The 18,881-nt window shown below is 41.7% G+C and overlaps 1 protein-coding gene across 5 annotated transcripts in view; it reads left to right on the top strand.

The window, feature by feature from the left end:
• SH3KBP1 (SH3 domain containing kinase binding protein 1) overlaps positions 1-18,881 on the top strand; it is a 333,778-nt gene that overhangs the window by 110,407 nt on the left and 204,490 nt on the right. For all 5 annotated transcript variants that reach the window (XR_010919120.1, XM_067545017.1, XM_067545015.1 and 2 more), the window contains one exon: positions 10,884-11,007. Coding sequence is in view for 4 of the 5 variants with exons in the window: in XM_067545017.1 (XP_067401118.1) it covers positions 10,884-11,007 (124 nt within the window). In the remaining variant the exon portion in view is untranslated. The remainder of the gene's footprint in view (positions 1-10,883; positions 11,008-18,881) is intronic.

Genomic DNA, 18,881 nt, shown 5'->3' with positions numbered 1-18,881 from the left:
CCCAGGCACTGGGCTCAGCACCTTCCCACTGAGCAAAAGCCACCCAGCTGTGGCTTAGCAAGTGTGCACCTGAGGGGAGCTGCACATCCACTCCTTGTCTTCAACCCCTTCACCCTACCTGCCTATTTGGGGAAGGCAGCATGATCCTCCATAGTCATTAACTCTCCCACTTGCGGCTCAGCAATGCTTGGGGAGAGCCAGGCCAGAAGGAAGTCAGCAGCATGGATGACCCTGTCCAGCAAGCATGCCTGTTTGGAGCTGCACTCCTGTTCCTTGCTGAAAGAGGACCCTGCTGCCTGAGGTGCACTTCCCAGTCCACACCCAAGCCTCTTAATGACTCACTCTTTCTGGGTTCACACTGCAGCCTAATAGACTGAGCCATGACAAGGGCTCACCTCCTGCCTGCGCCCAGTGACCTCCCGCAGGGGGAAAGCAATCTGCTTCCGCCCTAGCAACACAGATAAGGATGAAGAAAGTCTGCAGCTTCTCCCCCTCTGTGTTGTGAGCATTTAACTTTCAAGATGGAGGGAATGAAAAGGCGTAATGCCTGGAATTATTTCACAAAACTCCCAGAAAACACTGTTAAATGTAAACAGTGTCATGCAGAGCTGAGGTCCACAAAGAGCAGTGGAACAATGCTGAACCATTTGAAGCTGAAACATCCCCCTGCTTCATGTGAAGAAGAAGACACAAGTCAAACAACACTGACAGCATTTGTTTATGGCAGCTCAAGAAAATGCACGCACAACGTGCCGGAAAACGGTTGTGCAGCATGATCACAATAGATATGTTGCCTATAAGTGTCATTGTGGGTACAGGTTTTCATGCACTGATGAGTTTTTTAGAACCAGATCACTGTGTGTCTGTGAATCCTACAAACCGAAAGTATGGCTGAAGAACATATAGTGAAAAAATTCACTGAAAAATTAAACACTGCAGTGGAAAGATGGGGTCTGGCAGGCTGTGTCTTGGCATGCATACATGATAATGCAAGCACCATTGTGCTTGTCAACACACGGAGGTAGGTGGCATGGGAATTGTAGTGTTTTGCCCATATGTTGCAGCTAGCCATAAAAGCGGTTTTCTTCAAGTAATGTGGATCGTGCTGTTGCAGCTGCAAGCAGACTATTTGCACACTTCCTCCACAGCTCTGTGGCTGCAAAAGCACTTGAAAGAAAACAAACAGCTTCAGGTTGAATCGCACCATCTGACTCAAATGTGTAAAACTCGCTGGAATTCAATATATGACATGTTCGAAAGCAAAGGTGAGCTATAACAGCTGTACTTTCAGATAGCTCTGTAACAAAACAGTCTGATACCCGAACGCTTCAGCTGCAAGATGAGCAATATCAATTAATAGATGATATCTTGCCACTATTTTGCAATTTAAAATGTGCTACAACTGCCATGTCTGCTGATCAGTCTGTTTCAATTTCAAACATCCATTTGCAACTGTCTTCTCCAAACTCAATTCGGAAGCAAAGCTCCTGACGAAAATCAGAAAGTTGCTGATTTCAAGGCTGCTGTTCGTCGTTTTCTGGAGCATCAAATGAAACACAATGAAGTAAGAAACATGCACTTATTGCCTCCTTGTTAGAGCCATGCCATAAACACATGCTGTTTCTTCCGTCTGTCATCCAGGTCGCTGCTAAATCAAAGCTTCAACTTGCATCGATAGAAGAACCTCCGAGTGCTGTGACTGAAGCTGAACCAAAGGAGCCGGAGATAGGGCTGGCACCAAAAAAAGCATGTAACTGAGGGGAGTGCTATAGTGATGCTTTTAGGCAAAGATTATACTGAAAAGGAGAATGAACAGGAAAATTATTACAGGGAGCCTTGTCCTTTATTGGAATGCAGTCCATTGGAGCATTCCTGTGCATTCCAGGATCGTCGGTGCCTGCAGAACATGTTTTCTTTAATGCTAGGCTTACTGTTAATCGTCTGCGCACAAGACGGATACCAGAGCATGTAAATATGTTAACTTTTCTTAACCAAAATCAGAAGTAGTAGAATTGAAAATGAAATGCAACATTTTCTAAACTTGATTATGTGAACTGGACTCTGAACTATTTTTTTTGATGGATATTATGTATTTTGAGGATATCATGTAAGAAGTTGCTACAGTTTGTATTTTTCCTGCAGATTTAACTGTTTTCTTTCATCTTTGCTGAGTGTACAATTAAAACTATTTATAAAGCTGGAATGTAATGTGTATCATTTTAACTTAATGAAGTTGCAGGTCATTGCAGTAAATCAGCTAACACTTAACTGCACACCTTTTGCTTTCCCCTCCAAGGACCAAATCCACAGGATCCTGCTTAGCTTCCCTCCCCCCCCAACTTCCAAGTTATTTTACCCCCTCCTGTAACATCACAGAGGAAGGCAGAACCAGGAGCTCGCTGGGAGCGGGGCGGACGGGAGAGGCCGGGGGGTGAGGGAGGGACTTTGAATTTTGTGTTTGTTGCAGTTGCCATTGGATGCGCGCTGTGTCTCCCTTGCATGACCAGGCCCTCCTGCACAGGCTGCCTCCGCGTCAGTCAGAGCTAAGTTGCTGTGGGGACCATTCGGCTGCCTTCTCAGGTCCTGCCCGTGCCTGGCAGCCGCTGTTAGCTCTGCGGCCGTTAAGTGGGGCTGAGCCAGCCAGAGAAGAAGCTTGTCACCGCCTGAGGGCACCCCACCCCCACCCCATTTGTGCACAGCTGCAACTGCAGGGCAAGTTAAGGGTTAACTGGTTAAATGATCTATTTTTAGACATTTAAACGGATGCTTAAACGAATTTTTACATCCCTGTGCTGGACCTGATTGAGAACTGATTTTTCTACCTGACTGATCCCTCCTTTCCAGTATTTTGGAGTGACCTTTGTCTCTAGACCCTTCCAGATCATTCTAAGGCCTCCATTTTGATTTTCTCAGGCAAAATACCCGTGGCTGCCATTTTGGGTTTTTAGAGCCATGACTGCTCTAAAACTATCATTTACTATCTATTAAAACCTTTTAGACTAAAATAACTACATTTTCATGTTCACCTAATCACTACGATTTACTGTTACCATCTTGATTATGCTAATTAGACGTGCCAAAATTAAGATGTTTGACAGGGAGCTGTTTGTGGTGCTGATTCCTTACACAGGTCTGGGCATCCTAAAAATCTCTTGTAGAAGGTTCAGGTGTTCCTCAGATACAGCTGCCCCCCAATCTGGACTGTCTCTATTGTTCAGATTGCTCTAAAACCCACATGCATAGGGAGGTTTTCTTGAAAATTGTTATGCTCCAGTGGGACCTGGGTTAGAGTTTGTGATGGAAATTTGGATTCATTTGGTTAAAAGGCTCCTAAGAAACATCCCCATTAAAATGAGCTGCTCATGACATTTTCATATTCTTAGATATTTTCCTAGCTCAACACCAAAAAAATTGTAACATCCTGACCCTCATGAAACTAATAGCATGGACTGCCCTTGAGATCAGTTATTGCATGGTACAAATGACCGATTTTGAAATATTTCAAAAGTTTTGCATCTCTGCTTACAGACAGCTTGCATCTGTGAGAGCTTTCATTTCTTCAGAGACTCCTTGGTGAGAGGCACTCACTGAGTAATGTATTTATATAGTGGTTTAATGGAACAACACTGTCATTTGTACAGAAGGGCCATGAGTTTGAAGCCTTTCCTTTTGGAGTTTTACATTCTGTGTAAATTAGTGCTCTCCATATGGCTTTTTCTCATTATCTGGGGCCACAGTGGGGCTCCTTACGAACGTGTGAGTGGGGTGTGTACTTCTGAAAAAGTTCAGTACTCCACATATGCAGCTACCCATCTTCCCCAGTCCTGCCCAGGGACAGTTTGGGTGGGCAGTACTGTTGGCAATATAAAGCCTGGATGCTGGTGTGGATCTGGGATAACATGGGAAGGGCTAGATGCTGTGTTGAAAATGATACTTGGTCGGCCAGTGCAAGAGACCTAGACAGAAGAAATCTGTTCTCTTGGAATAGGCTCGCTGAACTCTTGTTGGGCATTAGTAGGCATGATGGACCAGGTCTGCATCCTAACATTAAATGCATTCCAGTATTTTGAAGTTATAGTATGGTAAAAGATCTGATCTTTTCCAGTTCTTCCTGCTCCCACCAGAAAACCTCACTGTGAAGGGTCCTACCTTGAGATACAGTACTTTATGGGTTCACAATGAATTTCTTAGTTTCTTTGCTTCCCAAGTCTTAATTTTAAATTCTTCTGTTCTTGAAGTTTACAAGGTGCATACAGTGAGGTCTTCAAAGGCAGCAGAGGAGTTAGGCACCCAGCTGCCATTGACTTTCAATGAGATGGGTGACTTACTCCCTTTTGTGCCTTTGAAGACCTCTTCTCTAGACACAGTGGTAGGTACCAGCACAAATTTAAGATAACTAGAATACCAGAAATGTCTCCTTACGCTACGCTAGGAACGTTATGTCAAAAGCCATATTTGTAGGGTTTACTGTTCTAAAAACAGGCTTGATCCATCCCCAGACGTGCCATTCCCTCTTGTGCACAGGCTTTTGCTCCATACCTATACTCAAGAATCATCTCTGGGATGAGAGTGTGGTGTGTATATGATTCTAAATGTTATCTTGTGGTTTGAGCAACGCAGTAGTTAGTTCCTGGCTTTTGGAACAGTTACAATAATTTTCTCATAGCTCAATGATCCAGGGTAGCCATTTTCAATGCACTCCTCATTATGAGTCAAAGTAGACTATGGCAATCATGCTAACTGGACTGGAGGAACTTCTTGGCCAGAGTTTGATACCTCTGTATCAAATACTGTATAATAATAATAATAATAATATTGATACTATATTTTTCCTCAAGCATCAGCGCAATTATTTGAGACAGACTGCGAAGTCCTGGGGTAAGCATCTCATCCTCACTCCGGCCCTCTTACACCAGGTAAAAGGGCTGGAGCGACATAAAGGGGTCCTGAAAATCCAGGTTCTGGCAGGTGGAGGATTCCCTTAGTGCTGGCATTGTGGAAGACAATTCTGGCATTGTGGGAAAAAAGGCTGCTCTGAGAACTCCCATAAGTCATGACAGGGAACAGGACTTGGGGCAGAAGCAGCATGTTAGGGATGGAGCAGTCACATGTAGTGCTGCAGAGATTTCAGGAAGCAGTGTAGCCCAGTGAGGCTGTTGTAACCTGTCTGATGTGCCAAGAACCAATTCAGCCCCTGGTTGGAACATCCCAGGATCAAGAGGGTGCATAAGTGGCTCAAAGTCACCATAGCCTCCCCTCCTACCAGGCTGCATATTCTGTGCTGGGTCTCTTAGATGTGCATCAGCGAATCTCACCCCAGCATATTTCTAAATTTTAGGTCTTAATTTTAAGGCCTTTCTGGTAAATGTTTAAGGGCATTGGCTTGGACCGTCACTGTTTTCAGTTCCATTTTAGAGATTTTTCCCTACGTTTTCTGTGTTCGGTCTTGGGTTAATCTGATGGATTGGGACTGTAATTTAATGTTGTTGTTTCCATATAGTATGGAAGAAAAGCTTGAGGAGCAGAAATAACATGGGATTCTAAACCATGTCCAGTGAGGTGAGGAGGAGAGAAAGTAAACTAGATAGCCAATATGGGTCTCTGGCCTACGTTAATGAAGAAGAATACCATGAAAGAAAGAGTAGGCAAATGCACAGTAGTTACAGGAGGAATTAGGAAACATTTCATTACACCAAATTCTGTAAGGTTAGATCTGGTATGGCCAGTGTTGGCCACGCAAGATGGATTTGACAGAAATAGAGATATTGGACAATTAGCACGACAACCATGAACCAGAAAGGTGAGGTTGCACTGTGGCCTCAATACTGCAGAGTTATGTGCTTAACTTTGAGCATTGCTCATATGCTTACAGTTAAGCATCTGCATCAGTTTCTCTGGATGAGGGCCTTAGGAGGAAAAAATTCAAGGGTTGTCTTAAGGAACTGAAGACCAGAAAGCGAGAAGGATCTCTAGCCTAATGAAGTTGGTAATACAAGCTGGCAGGTTTGTATGGTAGTTGATAGGGAAAAGATCTCTTGGGAGGGTTAGTGAGAGATTTGCTGTAGGAAGCTGGGGAATGATTTTATTCTGGAAAGTGTCTGAAAGAGATGTAACCTGGAAGCATTCAACTTTCAGAATATGAGACTTCCCCCTACATTCTAGACATCTTTGCTGGAGTCCTTTGAATCACAGACTTGAGAGGTAGCGAATATATTATTGGTATGAGACATGAAAATGCCATTTTTATTCATGTAATGCAAAGACACTTTTTTTTTTTTTTTTAAAGTAGAGTGTGTGAGAGAGTGCCATTCATTTCTTCCATAATACCCTTTTCATTAGTTCAAAAAACTGGGATGAACATTTTATAGAAGATGCCCTGTCAGCTATGATATCTGCTGTCTCTTGGAGAGCTCCACAAGCAGTCAAGGTTTTGGAGCCATTTGTGGCTTGCCCTAGCATGTTTAAGCAAGACCAGCCTCTTGTGGCACAGTACCCTGCATGTGTCAGAATTTGGTGCCCCCTGACACTGGTAGTGGTTTGGGGAGAGATGTAACTCTCCTGCCCAGATCTTAATTAGCTGTTGGGTGATAGCTATTAGACCCCCAGATAGCGGAATGGGATGGGGGCAGAGTATAGACTGGCAGAGGACTAAACCCCTACTAGACGAAGACTAATATGAGCAATGAAGAGCCCCACCCATGAGGTCCAGGGGAAATGCTGGTGAGAGTTCCAGCTCCCACTCCCAACTGGTGGACATGAGGAGGATGCTACCCTTGGAACTCTGGAGGTGAGATGAGGCTACATCTTCGCCAGCCCCTGGCTAGAAGACGTTTGAGAAGTTGATTGCCTCCCCCTTCCCTCAGCTGCTGGAAGGACAAGATGGCTGTCTTTCTTCCCACCCTAGAGACTGACATTTGTGTGTGAAGGTTGGCTTGTTGCACACTGTGGCAGGGCCAGCCTCCTCAGTGCTCCCTTGTGGCCTGCCATTGCTCTTGGCACCCCCAGGCAGCATGCTGATAAGGAATTTAAACAATAGTCCCAAAGGCAACAGGCAACAAAGAGATCTTTCGCTTCTTCTGGGCTATCCTTCTGCCTCACTCATTTGCAGAGTGCTGTCCCTCTTGGCTTTCTGCCTGCAGGCTACCTTCTATCAAAACCACTGGTCCTCAGAGCTTCCTCCATAGAGTATTTCTCCCAATCTGGTTCTCCACAGCATAGTTTCTCAATCTGTGGTACACATACCCTGGGGGGATACGCGAGACACAGGCAGGGGGTACCTGGGGAAAAATAGAGTGAAGGGGAGGTGGGCGGCAGCTGCCGACTTGTGGGGAAGCCGGGCGGCAGCAGCCCACTTCCCACCTGGTCCCAGTTTCCAGCTGGGAGGTGTGTGGCAGACCCCGGCTCCTGGGAAAGGTAGGTGGCAGCCCTGGCTTCCCTTCCAGTCATAGCTCCCAGCTGGGAGGCAGGCGGCAGCTGCTGGCTTTTGGAGAAGGTGTGCGCAGCAGCCACCCGCTTCCTGCCAGGTCCCAGCTCAGAGGCGGGCAGGCAGCCCCCTCTCTTCCCACCAGGTCCCAGCTCCCAGGTGGGAGCCCAGTGGGAGCCTCCTGCGTCTCATGAGCTGGTCTCGCAGCTGGGTGGCAGCCACCTGTGCCCTGGCTCAGAGCCCAGGGACAGCCTCCCGTGCCCCTACTTGAAGATGGGCAGCAGTTACCTGCCCACATCCCTGGGTCCCAGCTGGCGTGAAAGCCTCCTCTGCCCCAGCTCGGATTGGGTGGCAGTCACCCACCTCCCGGGCTGGCAGCCCCCCTCCCTGGCTCAAAGCCCGGTGCCCAGAAAACTTGTCAATTTCACTGCTCTGACAGCCCTAGATTTTACCAGTTACCCTCTTTTCCTGTCTGTCTGTCTGTCTCTCTCTCTCACCCGTTCCTCCTCTCAAATCTATGGCATAAAATTTGGCATGGTGCTTTATATTCCCCAGCATTGGCATGCCGCTCAAAGCCTCCTAGCTTTGGCCAACATCACCTCTAGCCCAGGTACATACTTGAGTTGTGCACCCCTCTGGTGTAAAGGTGGTAACCCTACCCACACTAGATCTGAAATCTGTCATATCACGGCCTTATAGACTCAGCCCTTCTTCCAACATATGGGTCACATTAGTCTGTAAATATAAAACCCCATGGAAAATTGAGTGTTGGGGTGGTACTTAAAATTTTCAGAAGTTAGGGGGTATTTACTTTTTAGAAGGTTGAGAAACACTGCTCTACAGGCTGAATTCCTTATTCCCAGTCTACCTCCAGTCCATCTGCCTGAGTTTGGCCTCCCCTGCGCCAGCCACAGTCGCGTCCTTCTCTCCTGCTGCCTTCTCCCTTCAGGGTTAGTCATAGGATACAACCTCCCTCCTGCAACTCTTCTCCCCAGCCTTTTATGGAAAGCTCCTAAGTCCTTCCCAGCTAGATCTGATAGTTGGCCCAACCCATCGGGATCAGGATCTGGTGAGGCAGAGCCAATTCCCTTTAAAGGGACAGCTTGTGGCGCACTCCTTCTCCCAGCTCCCTATGTTGTGTAAATTTAGCGGTCTGCTTGTTGGGAAAGCTATACACTGGAGCAGAAGCACTAGAGTTCTCTCTCTGCAGACTCTAGAAGTCTGTACTTCATTCACATCAGAAAGCTTTTCTGTTAGAGCTTGGAACGTAATTTTTTTGTATTGCAAAATCATATTCTGCAGAAATTGCTGGCTTAATACTTTTCTCACCCTCTGTATTCAATAAGGAAAAGTTTCCTATTTGCTACTGGTGATTGTAGCAGTTAATTTTTCAACTCTTGTTTCTTATTGACATGAGGTCTTGACAAATCCACTTGGCAGTGGTGCATTGGAAACTACCTCTGGCAATAAGGCAGGGTCTCTGAGGTCATGCTTGAAGAAGACTAATGTTTTGACATACTAGCTCCTTCCACTTAAATTGTCAGTGTCCATTTGATATTCTGGCAGATAGTCTGTCATTTGGAGTTGCAAACTGAGCTTGGAAATTCCAGACTTAGAATGAACAAGTTTATTATTTTTCTATTTCAGATTTAAAAAATAAACTCTTGTAACAATCATGTGCTGGACTAGTCTATTTTTTAAAAAGTATTATTGCTTTTTAAATGTATGCATCATTTTTGGAGCATACTTTCTGGATCATGGGTATTAACATAGGGATATGATGCCATGCACTGCTTGGGAAGCCCACGCACAATCACAGACACACTTTCACTGCTTAAAGGAGCAGTATTATACAACTTCCACTTTCAGAGATCTGTGCATTAATTGCATCTCATGGGGATGCATTTTGGAGACGTGGCAGACAGCTCAGGTTCATGCAAATAATGAATACTAATACATTGTCTGGTTAAGTAGTACTGTTTGGGTGGCTATATTTAAAAACAGTTTTAGAAAAATATCAGAGGATTCACAAAATTACTGCTGAGACATTTCGGGGTCTGAAACTAGAAATAAACGTAAATGTAGACGTTCGTTAGAAATTACAATAAAAATGTTAAAGATAAGCCAGCAGGTAGGATTCTAGCCTGTAATTTAGGAGACTCAGGTTCAATTTTCTGCTCCATCACAGACTTCCTGTGTCTTCACTGGGATTTTGTGAAGATTGTTAAAGATTATGAGGTGATCAAATATTATAGTGATGGGGCCATATAAAAACTTAAAATTAGATTGTATTTTAAAGTCTGCATGAAAGGTTTGTGGAACGGTGCTCCTGCCTATGTTCTGTAAGTACTTGTTTAATGAGAACTAATTGGGGGGAAAACCTTTCCCTTTGACTTAATGATGAGGGAAGGGGTGGATATTGCTTGGATGAAAGTTCACTCCACTTGTTTTTCCCCTGTCCATTGCTAAATAGACAGTCACCTTAAAAGGTAATCAGTTGCAAAATATGTGTTATCAGTAGTAACTGGTGTGATACCTGCTCCGGATGGCCCTTTTAATATTTATAGTGTTAGTCATATTTTCCTATTTTAAAAAAGCTTTCCTATCCTATCCTGTTGCTGTGTTGAAAGGCCTACAGAAACAACAGGAGAAACTGCCTTTACAAGGGTAACTGCGTAGCTGCTCTTTGTTAGGTTGTCAAATGCACAAGTACTTATGTTGGAGCAATGGTGAAAAATATTTTTCTGTAATCAATTATAGTAATCTTAGGTGTGGGTGTTACTGTTACGGTAGAAGGCAGACATTTTTACAGACAGAAATGTGACAACTGTTGAGATTAACTCTTTAAAAAATGATTGGAGAAAATGTTGATAACCTATTAGTTTGAATATTGCTTGGTTTTCATGTGGCATTTTCACTTTAAATATATCCAGGAATTGGGGAAGAAATGTTATGTATTATATTGTGGCTATATACACACTGGCTATCACACTACAACAGTTTGAATTGAAATATTATCATTATTGTGAGAAGGGAGGGGCAATTTAAAGATTTTAGCTGACACAAACTTGAGTTGCCCACTGGGTGGTGGTTTTTTTTTTTAATTAACTTCATTTAATTAAATGTGTTTGGAAGCCCTTAAATATGATAGAATCCAGTTTGAAAATGTGTCCAGTTGTTCCACTCACTGGACTAGCAGTAACCTGTGACTGTACAATAGTAACCTGTAACTGTACAATAGTAAGAGTGTAACTATTTGCTATCTGCAGAGAAGAGTAAGAATAACCCAAATTATTGTGGAAATAATAATAAAAAGTCCATTGATGAGTCTAGCTATCAGATTTTGAGCCTTTGGAATGTATCATAGTTCACATCTGACTTTTCCCAGTACAGGGCACTTGAGACTTAACTACAAAATGTCTTACAGGATACTCTATCTTTCATTTTCCCTCCCATACAGGAAATAAAGAAGGACATGAAGAAAGAAAGTATTGCCAACAAACCACCAGAGAAGTGTATAGATGAAGTTTCAAATGGAAGCCCTCTACTGGTTTCTGAGGCAATTATTAGAACCACCAGAAAAGGTACAGCATACATCAAAATAGAGACTGTGGCAAACCCATATGGTTTGTTAACAAAATATTTTTAAAAATGAAACGTAAGCCTTCGTTGTTTTTAGTGTTAAAGCTATAATTTATATAATTGTGAATGGCTACCAATGTTGAGAAGATTAAAAAAAAATCTTTCCTTAGATTAGCATATAGATGTATACAGTAAGTCAGTTTCCATTTTCATTTACAAAAGCATAGCTCCTTTCCTTCTAAAGAGATCTTGTCTAGATATATTTTAATTAACAAAAGCTATGTAGGTGGATTACTAAAGCTTATCAAACTAGAAGCATATATAGTGCTTCCATGCAATGCTGTCAGCAAACTTAGGCCTGACTATATCTTTTCTCACATTCTTTCCCAAACAGAAACTGTTTTGTGACCGTGAGACTTTTTTTTTTTTTTAATTAGGATCCTGAAAATGTTGCCAGGTGATGGGTAGAGTAGTAGAGATCTTCTTTTTCTCTCCCTCCACTCTAGCAGCCCAGAAGCTTTGGAAAGTGAAGACATAGAAAGTTCTCTTCTCTCTTCCAGTAGCTAAGAGGATGGAGCTTCAAATTTATGAAACACTGACTGAGCCAAATCTGATATGAAAGCGGTAGTCCCCAAACATCCTCCTTCTCCCAACATCTGGGGATGGCAGTGGGGCTTCTTAACAGGGCATTGTTGACCCACTTTTATATCTAACTCTGTATAGTAGGAAGCTGGTAATTTTTTAAAACTCTGCCTCCTTCCCACAGCTGTCCACTCTGCTGCTGGACTGGCAGGGTCCTTGTCCACTATGCAGCAGTTTTTTCTCCCAGCTCTTCTAACTCATGCTCTCACTCGGTTTCAATACAAAGTTGAGGATATAGAGGAGGAATTTGGAGACTGCTCATATGTGGCCAAGAGAATGGCAGTGGCAGCAACCATCTCTTCTTTCTCTGGGCAGCAGATTACCAAGAGAACCTTGTTTGAGGGAGGGGAGCTAAGCAGACAGCTGCTGCCACATGCAAGAGTGAAGAGTCTGCTAAGAGATACATGGGGAGGGATGGGTAAGGGTTAAATTGATTTGGAATGACAAAAGAACTGAAATATTTTATTAGAGACAAAAAGTGGGTGAGGTAATATCTTCTGTTGGACCAACATCTGTTGGTGAAAAGGACAAGCATTTGAGCTTACACAGAGCTCTTCTTCAGGTTTTGGTGGTGTGGCCATAGATATATATTACAGTAATTTTTTTTACTAGTTTAATTGATTTTGTCTTTGAGCAACTAGGTATCAGGGATGATTTTCAAGTCCTGCCCTATGCTACCTCACATCTCTAGCCTTTAAAGGGCAAGCCCCCCTGTTGCAGTCTAAATATTTGAGAGAGAATGAATTTCTAAATGAAAAAAGGTTTTCTTTTTTTAGCTGCTGTATTATGCATTATGGTTTCTTCGGAGCCCTGCATTGTAATGAAGAGGTTGTTTTTTGTAATGAAAGAAGTGTAAAACTGAAGTGCCTCTGATAAAAGTTTGTGTTTAATTAAATGATCAGTTAGTATAACTTCTTCAGATTGCAGTCATGATCTAGGAACACTTGAAGTCAGCCAAATACCTCCAATAATAGCCCCATATTACTAATTGTCTTTAGCTGCTTAATGGAGTAGCCGTTTATTACAGAATTGTTTGTTGGAAATAACCTGAAGTGATTTATTCTGTTCTCAACTGAATAGACCAAGAAGAATGAGAGAGACTGGTTGCTGGGGCTGCAGTCCTGTTTTTTTTCTTTTCATTTTACTTTTCTGACTGAATGTTCTTGATAGCTTTAATATGTGTCCTCTTGGTTACCATAGATAACCCACAGACACGCTGTGTACTAGATTGGTTTGATGGAAGTAATTTGGGGAAACATGTTGTGTGTAACTTTAAATATATATATCCTTTAGGGGTGATTTAGTAATTCTAGGGATTTCCTGCTTAGGGAGTGTGATCTAAGGGTCAGTGCACCAAATAAGGAGTAATAGGATCTGTTCTCATCAGCTACAGAAATACTATGTGACTTTGGTCATATCATTTAAACTCTTAGGCTCATATTTCTCTAGTGATTTTTTAATGCTCAGTTCTAAACACTGTAATATGCATTGATTTTCAACAGTGCTGGGTGCCTGCAGTCCTCTTTAATTCTCCTTGAGTGAGCATCCAAAATCACTAGTCACCTTTGAAAATTTAGGCCTCTGTGCCTCAGTTTTCACGTCTGCAAAACAGGAGTAGTACCGGTCAAATAAAGGTGTTGAATGATCATGATCATATATTGCAAATTAATAAATTTCTTCATCCAAACTATAATTAATATTGTAACTTATTTTCTTTTTAATTTACAAAAATACAAAACTACTTTAATTTTTTTAAAGGTTCTCTTGAAAGGATCAGAATTTAAATATTAGCCTAATACACAGAACTGCTTTAATCCTTTAGATGAAAGTTCTGTGGCAGAGTCCCTAATTTTCTGCACTTTCGCAGATGATGAATAATATCAACAATGATGACTAATGTCTACAGCCATGCAATGCAAAAATGTTAAGATCCACGGGAGAGATTCTGTGCTGTACCTCTGAGAGGCTCAGTGCAGAACTCCAAGCTCAGAGATTTGGCGGGGGCAGGAATGGGACTAATGGGGCTTTGTCACCTTTGTGTCCTCCCAGTTCTGGGCTGTTCTGAGGGCTGTACCATCCCCTATATGGATAGTTTTGGGTCCCTGTCTAAGTTGTGGCAGCCACCTTGAGCTATGGCCACAGCACTGCCTAGAACCTCTGTAGTTGTATATGCTGCAGCCTTGGCCCTGGCACACATGCTACCCCAGAGCTTGTGAAGCCTCCAACTCGAATAACCTTATGCCTTCTGCAGGGTGTGTCCCAGGAGAATCCTCTCCTGGCTGGATATGGGGCTTTTTAGGGTCCTTTTACACAGCTTCAGCCTTTTTATCTGGCATAAAGGTCTAGAGTGAGACGCTTACTCCAAAAGTCCAACTGCCACAATATAGATATCTTAAATTATTAAAACTGATCTTTCTTATCACAGTTGATGCTGTTTGTTTCTACTCTTCTCTAAGCTAAACAGTGAAAATCGATGAGGTGAAAGTCATCTTTGTTCATAGCCTTTCAAGAACTCAATGCTGTAGTATGTGGGTTGCTAACATTGGAGGGAAATGCTTACAGAACTTCCAAATCTTGTAATTTTATCATCAGTCTCACAATTTTATTTTAAGCCCCAGCTGCTGAAACCAAGAGATTGCATGAGAGAATCCCAGTTTTAATAAAATAATTTTCTAGACCTCAGGGTTGTAGAAGAAGAAGAAGAAAGACTTGAAAACATAACTTGAGTATACCCTAAAGGCTGAGAAATTAGAAGGCAAATAAAAAGAAACCAAAATTTATTATTTCAAAAAATTTAATGAATTTTGGGGGTCTGACTCATGATTTTTGAATACTTTGGGTTGGCCATACTGAGTTTAAGAATAGATTTTTGTCTTTGGAATTTAAAAGGAATCATCATAATGATTCTATTGCTCTTAGCTTTTTATAAAAGCGTGGTTTTACAAAAAACTAAATTTTGAGTCAAATATGAGTTGACGATGTCACTTCAATTAACTAGAGTGTGGGGAAGATTAATTTTTGTGAAGCATTTCAAGATCTTTGACCAAAAAATGGAAAGTGGTGTGTATTACTATTATTAGAGAGAGGGTGCAGTCAGAGTAAGACCAAAAAAACCCAACCCCTTGACCATTTCCAATTTTTTTTTTTTAAAGCTTTTTTGAGGATGGTAAAATTCCATCTTTTCCAGTTTAGCTTCCAAAATAAAAAAAACTGATCCAAGGTTGGACAGTTACTCCATATCTATTACAGATTAAATGTACAATCTTCCCTCCTGGTGTGAAAGTATATAATGGAAACTTGCAAATAATGAGCTCAACTATTTCATGGCTATTAATGCTTCCTTCCTGATTCTTAAAAATTCTCTATACTATTCATAGGTCTTGATCCTCCCACTGAATCTGTTTGGGCACAAAGGTCCATTTGCATGGCTCAGGTTGTAGAATCAGGGCTCGTGACTGTAAATAGTAAGACTACTAAGCAACGACTGTGGAAAAAATAAAGGGAAAAATGTATATATCTACTTCCCAGATATATTTTGTTTAAACTGTAGATGCAGTATGCTTTAATGTTATCAAGCCAGAAAATCTGGAATAGCTCCTCATGATTTAACTTAACTGGAGCCAAATGTTAAAGGCGAGGAAATATTTTCCAGTTCTCCTGAAAGTGATTTACTCTAACCTCTGTCTTACAGTTAAACTTACAAAGGAGAATGAAGGCCATTTACTAAAAAGAGACATTTTGGAATAATTTATATTAAAAGTATTATCGGTTTATTTTATGGATGCAGGGACAACATAGTCTGATGTGTCCAACACTGAGACTAATTGTATTTTTGTAGATTGTCAAAATGTGTGAATAATGGACTAAATATTTTACATCAAGGTTGCTACCTTTTTTTTTGGTCCAATAGTTATTTTTTCTGTGTGTAAAAATAGACAAGATGATTTGAATCGGTGTCAACAATTTTTTAGGTGTGCTTTTTAATTTGCACCTTTGCTGAGAAGTGTTATATTTTGATTATGAACATAGAAAGTGAATTTCAAAGGATAAACCTTAAAGGCCAGATTTATCAGATTCCGTTTAAATATGCTTAAATCAAACTTTAATAAGTTCTCAGGCATGATTTTACTTATTTTGCCTATTTGTAAACTTGGATTATTATCGATGGAAATCTGTGTGTGGGGGTGTACAGTGAAATTGACATTTACTGATAAAAATCTAATCCTTCCAAGCATACATATATTAAGTAAAATTTCTGACCTGTGTTTTAGGGTTTATCAGCTCAGTCTCAGCACTAAGGGTTAGCAAAGCTATATTGAGTCAGTTCAGAATGTGATATTCAGCCGAAAGATACTAGGCAAGTTCTAAGTTTTTATTTTGTTCTTTTATTGATTTATCTAGTTCATTAAAAATAATTTGTCTAGAGTGGTCAATTTAGTATCTCACACACTGATAGAAAACTAGTTGACTCAATGGTTTATGGATAAAGGGTTACTACTGAGCCTTTTACTTCCTAATTTAGTGCTCTGAATTCATCCTAGCTTGTTATTGACCACAGAATAGTTATCATTTGATACCTGTTCAGTGATCTCTGTGAAATGAATTGGTTGTCTCAATCTGGTTCTTGATGACCACGTTACCACCTTTAAAAAATGACTTGTTGTCAAGGGACTGAAGATAGGGACATTTGTCATGGTGATGGAATTACTTTAACTTTTGGTGTCCATGCTCTCTCTTTTTTGTATAACTAGGAGCAGAGAGTTGTCTAGAAACTGCAGGTTTGTGCTTGTCAGGTTTCCTTCTAATTATCTCATTGGGAGTGGTTGGTTTGCCTCATCACTAATAGAAGTGACTATGACCTTGGACCCCAAATCTGTGGATGCCCTGAGATCTACATATATCTTAGGCTGTCCAGTTACCTTGGTGTATGGACATCTCCCTTGGAAGAGGTTAGAGGATTTTCTAAATGGTTCCTCTTCACAGCTGGGAGACTGATTTTTGCCTGTTCCAAATTTAAGGTCTAGCAGCTTCCTAGACCAGCATGTATCTACTGTCTCCCATTTGTTTATGTTTGTACTAACCCACAATGAAACTTGTACAACTGGATTTTTGAATGAGCCAAGGTCTGGTGCAGGTTGCAAATGAGAGAAAAGCCAAACAGTAGTAACACCTTGAAGGCTGAACCCAGAGTCTCATCATTAAGGCAGAGCAGAGAAGCCTAGTTTACAAAATCAGTTGCAAAATTCTGAAGTACCAGTACCAAGTAACAGGCCAGAACACACTAGTACACCGATGATAACATAAAATTCTACAGGATCGGTTGGTTATATAGTCAGAGCATCATTAAATGAAATAGGAAAGTTGCCAGTCACAGAGAAAGTTCTGTTATTACTCTTGGAAATAAAGATTTTGTACTATTGCTCACTTATGGCTGAGGACAGAAGTACCAAACTGTTACTGTGTTATAGAACCTAAAACACAATGTGGTACATATTAAAAATAATGTAAATCAGCAGTTGCTTCCTCTAAGTTTAGCTCACTTGTGATTGCCAGGCAGTATTACTTCCTCAGTTTTTATTTTCACTTATATCAAGAATGTCCCTACTATCTGAGGCATTGCTTTGTCTCTGAGCTAACAGCTAAATTATGACTTCTCCTCCTACATGTGATTGGTATTTGAGTTTAGACACCAACTGTATTTTTATGATGCTCTTAATGTGTGTCAGAGGAAGTGCCTGCTAACTGAAAAAAATTATCTCATGAGAGGGGAAGGGAACATGCTTTCAGTAAGGATACACAGGTACTTAAAACACCATTGTAGTTTATGATGAGCTCCTTCATAGTAGTGTGTAGAGAAACACTCATGGGGTTTTTTCTGCTCCTGGTACCAAGAAAAGAGGAGAATTCCAGCACATTACATAGGTCAGGTTTGCATTCCTCCTGCAACACACTTCTGTGTATTCCTTTTCATTGGCAGGATACCGATGGCATGGAAAGATGTGTAGTCTTTGGCTAGTGGTACAGTATGAGTGAACACAGCATTAGTCTGGGAGGTCCTTTCAAACCTGTTGTCTTCTTAAGAGAGCCTCCTCTTTCTTGTACTGAGCTATACTCCCTGCTTTCCTTTCCGGGAGACTAAAATCATTCAGGCTGTCAAACAAAAGCTGTTTTGGATCCTTTCTTCTGAAAGGTATCATGAAAGTCTCTCTTTAGCAGGTTGTAAAACAAGCAATCAACAGGCCTCTTTCCCTCTGCAGGATGGGCTGAAAGCAGGAATAAACATAATCTGGTTCTTTTGGCTGCAGGCTGCAACAAAACAGAGTCTGGATAAAAATTTCTCCTTTTAAAATTGAGCTTTCCCACCAGGACAGAAACTTCAGTTACTTTCTTACCTACTAGATTAGCACAAGCTTCCCAGAAGGACTGTCTCCCCCACCTAGCAGCTACCTTTCTGTCTCTTATCTGCTCCGGGTTGAGTTGCGTGGAACCTGATGAGCACTAGCTGACTCTGAGCTCTATCCATTCACCTTTGCTTCCCAAGCCTGGAACCTTTTGACTTTCTTCCCTGGTCCTGCATCCAGGCATCCCGAGATCCTCAGGAATAGTATAAACACCAGGGTCTGGATGGCCCCTGATTAAAACACATCTTTTGATCTGAACACGTCAAATGAAAATGACAGAGGACTCGTCAGTGGCTCAGATGAAGCTGACCCTGTGGAGACCTAAAAGTAACTCCAGGACAGCAATATAATAGCCATGGGAGATCTCCCAACAGTCAAAAGTGTACTGGCTTAGCCTTCTCAGTGTGGTATCTGGCTGCTCTGATGGAAACCAAGTCATGCTGGCTATACTGTGTAAGCTGAAATAGAGAGAGGGAGCAGTATGAGTTTGTATCAGTGGTTGTAAACTCAGTGCTTGGAGAACGTATATTTCATTTTAAATTATACAAATCAAAAAGGAAGTTGTGACCCTGGGAGCATCCAGCTCTAAGACAGACATAGAGCATATGCTCTGAGTAGGGTCAAAATTCAAGCCCTGCCTGGGGTTTGACTTGATTAAGAAATGGCTAATAAGGTCAGAGTACCACTGAAGCCTTCTCCTCAGGGGAAGCTAAGCTTTCTAGTTCAGCACTGCTCACCCTCATTTTTCTCTCTGAAAATGAATAGGTACATATGGCTAGAAGCCCCTCAGAATACTGCATATGTGAGGGATAGGCAGTTGGTGCTGGCACTCC

Source organism: Emydura macquarii, unplaced genomic scaffold (genome assembly GCF_026122565.2).
Source record: "Emydura macquarii macquarii isolate MOO-44397 ecotype Brisbane River unplaced genomic scaffold, CSIRO-AGI_Emac_v2 contig_1043, whole genome shotgun sequence".
NCBI classification, from domain to species: domain Eukaryota; kingdom Metazoa; phylum Chordata; order Testudines; family Chelidae; genus Emydura; species Emydura macquarii.
The sequence above is the reverse complement of the archived record's forward strand: the minus strand, read 5'-3'. Positions and strand labels throughout refer to the sequence as shown.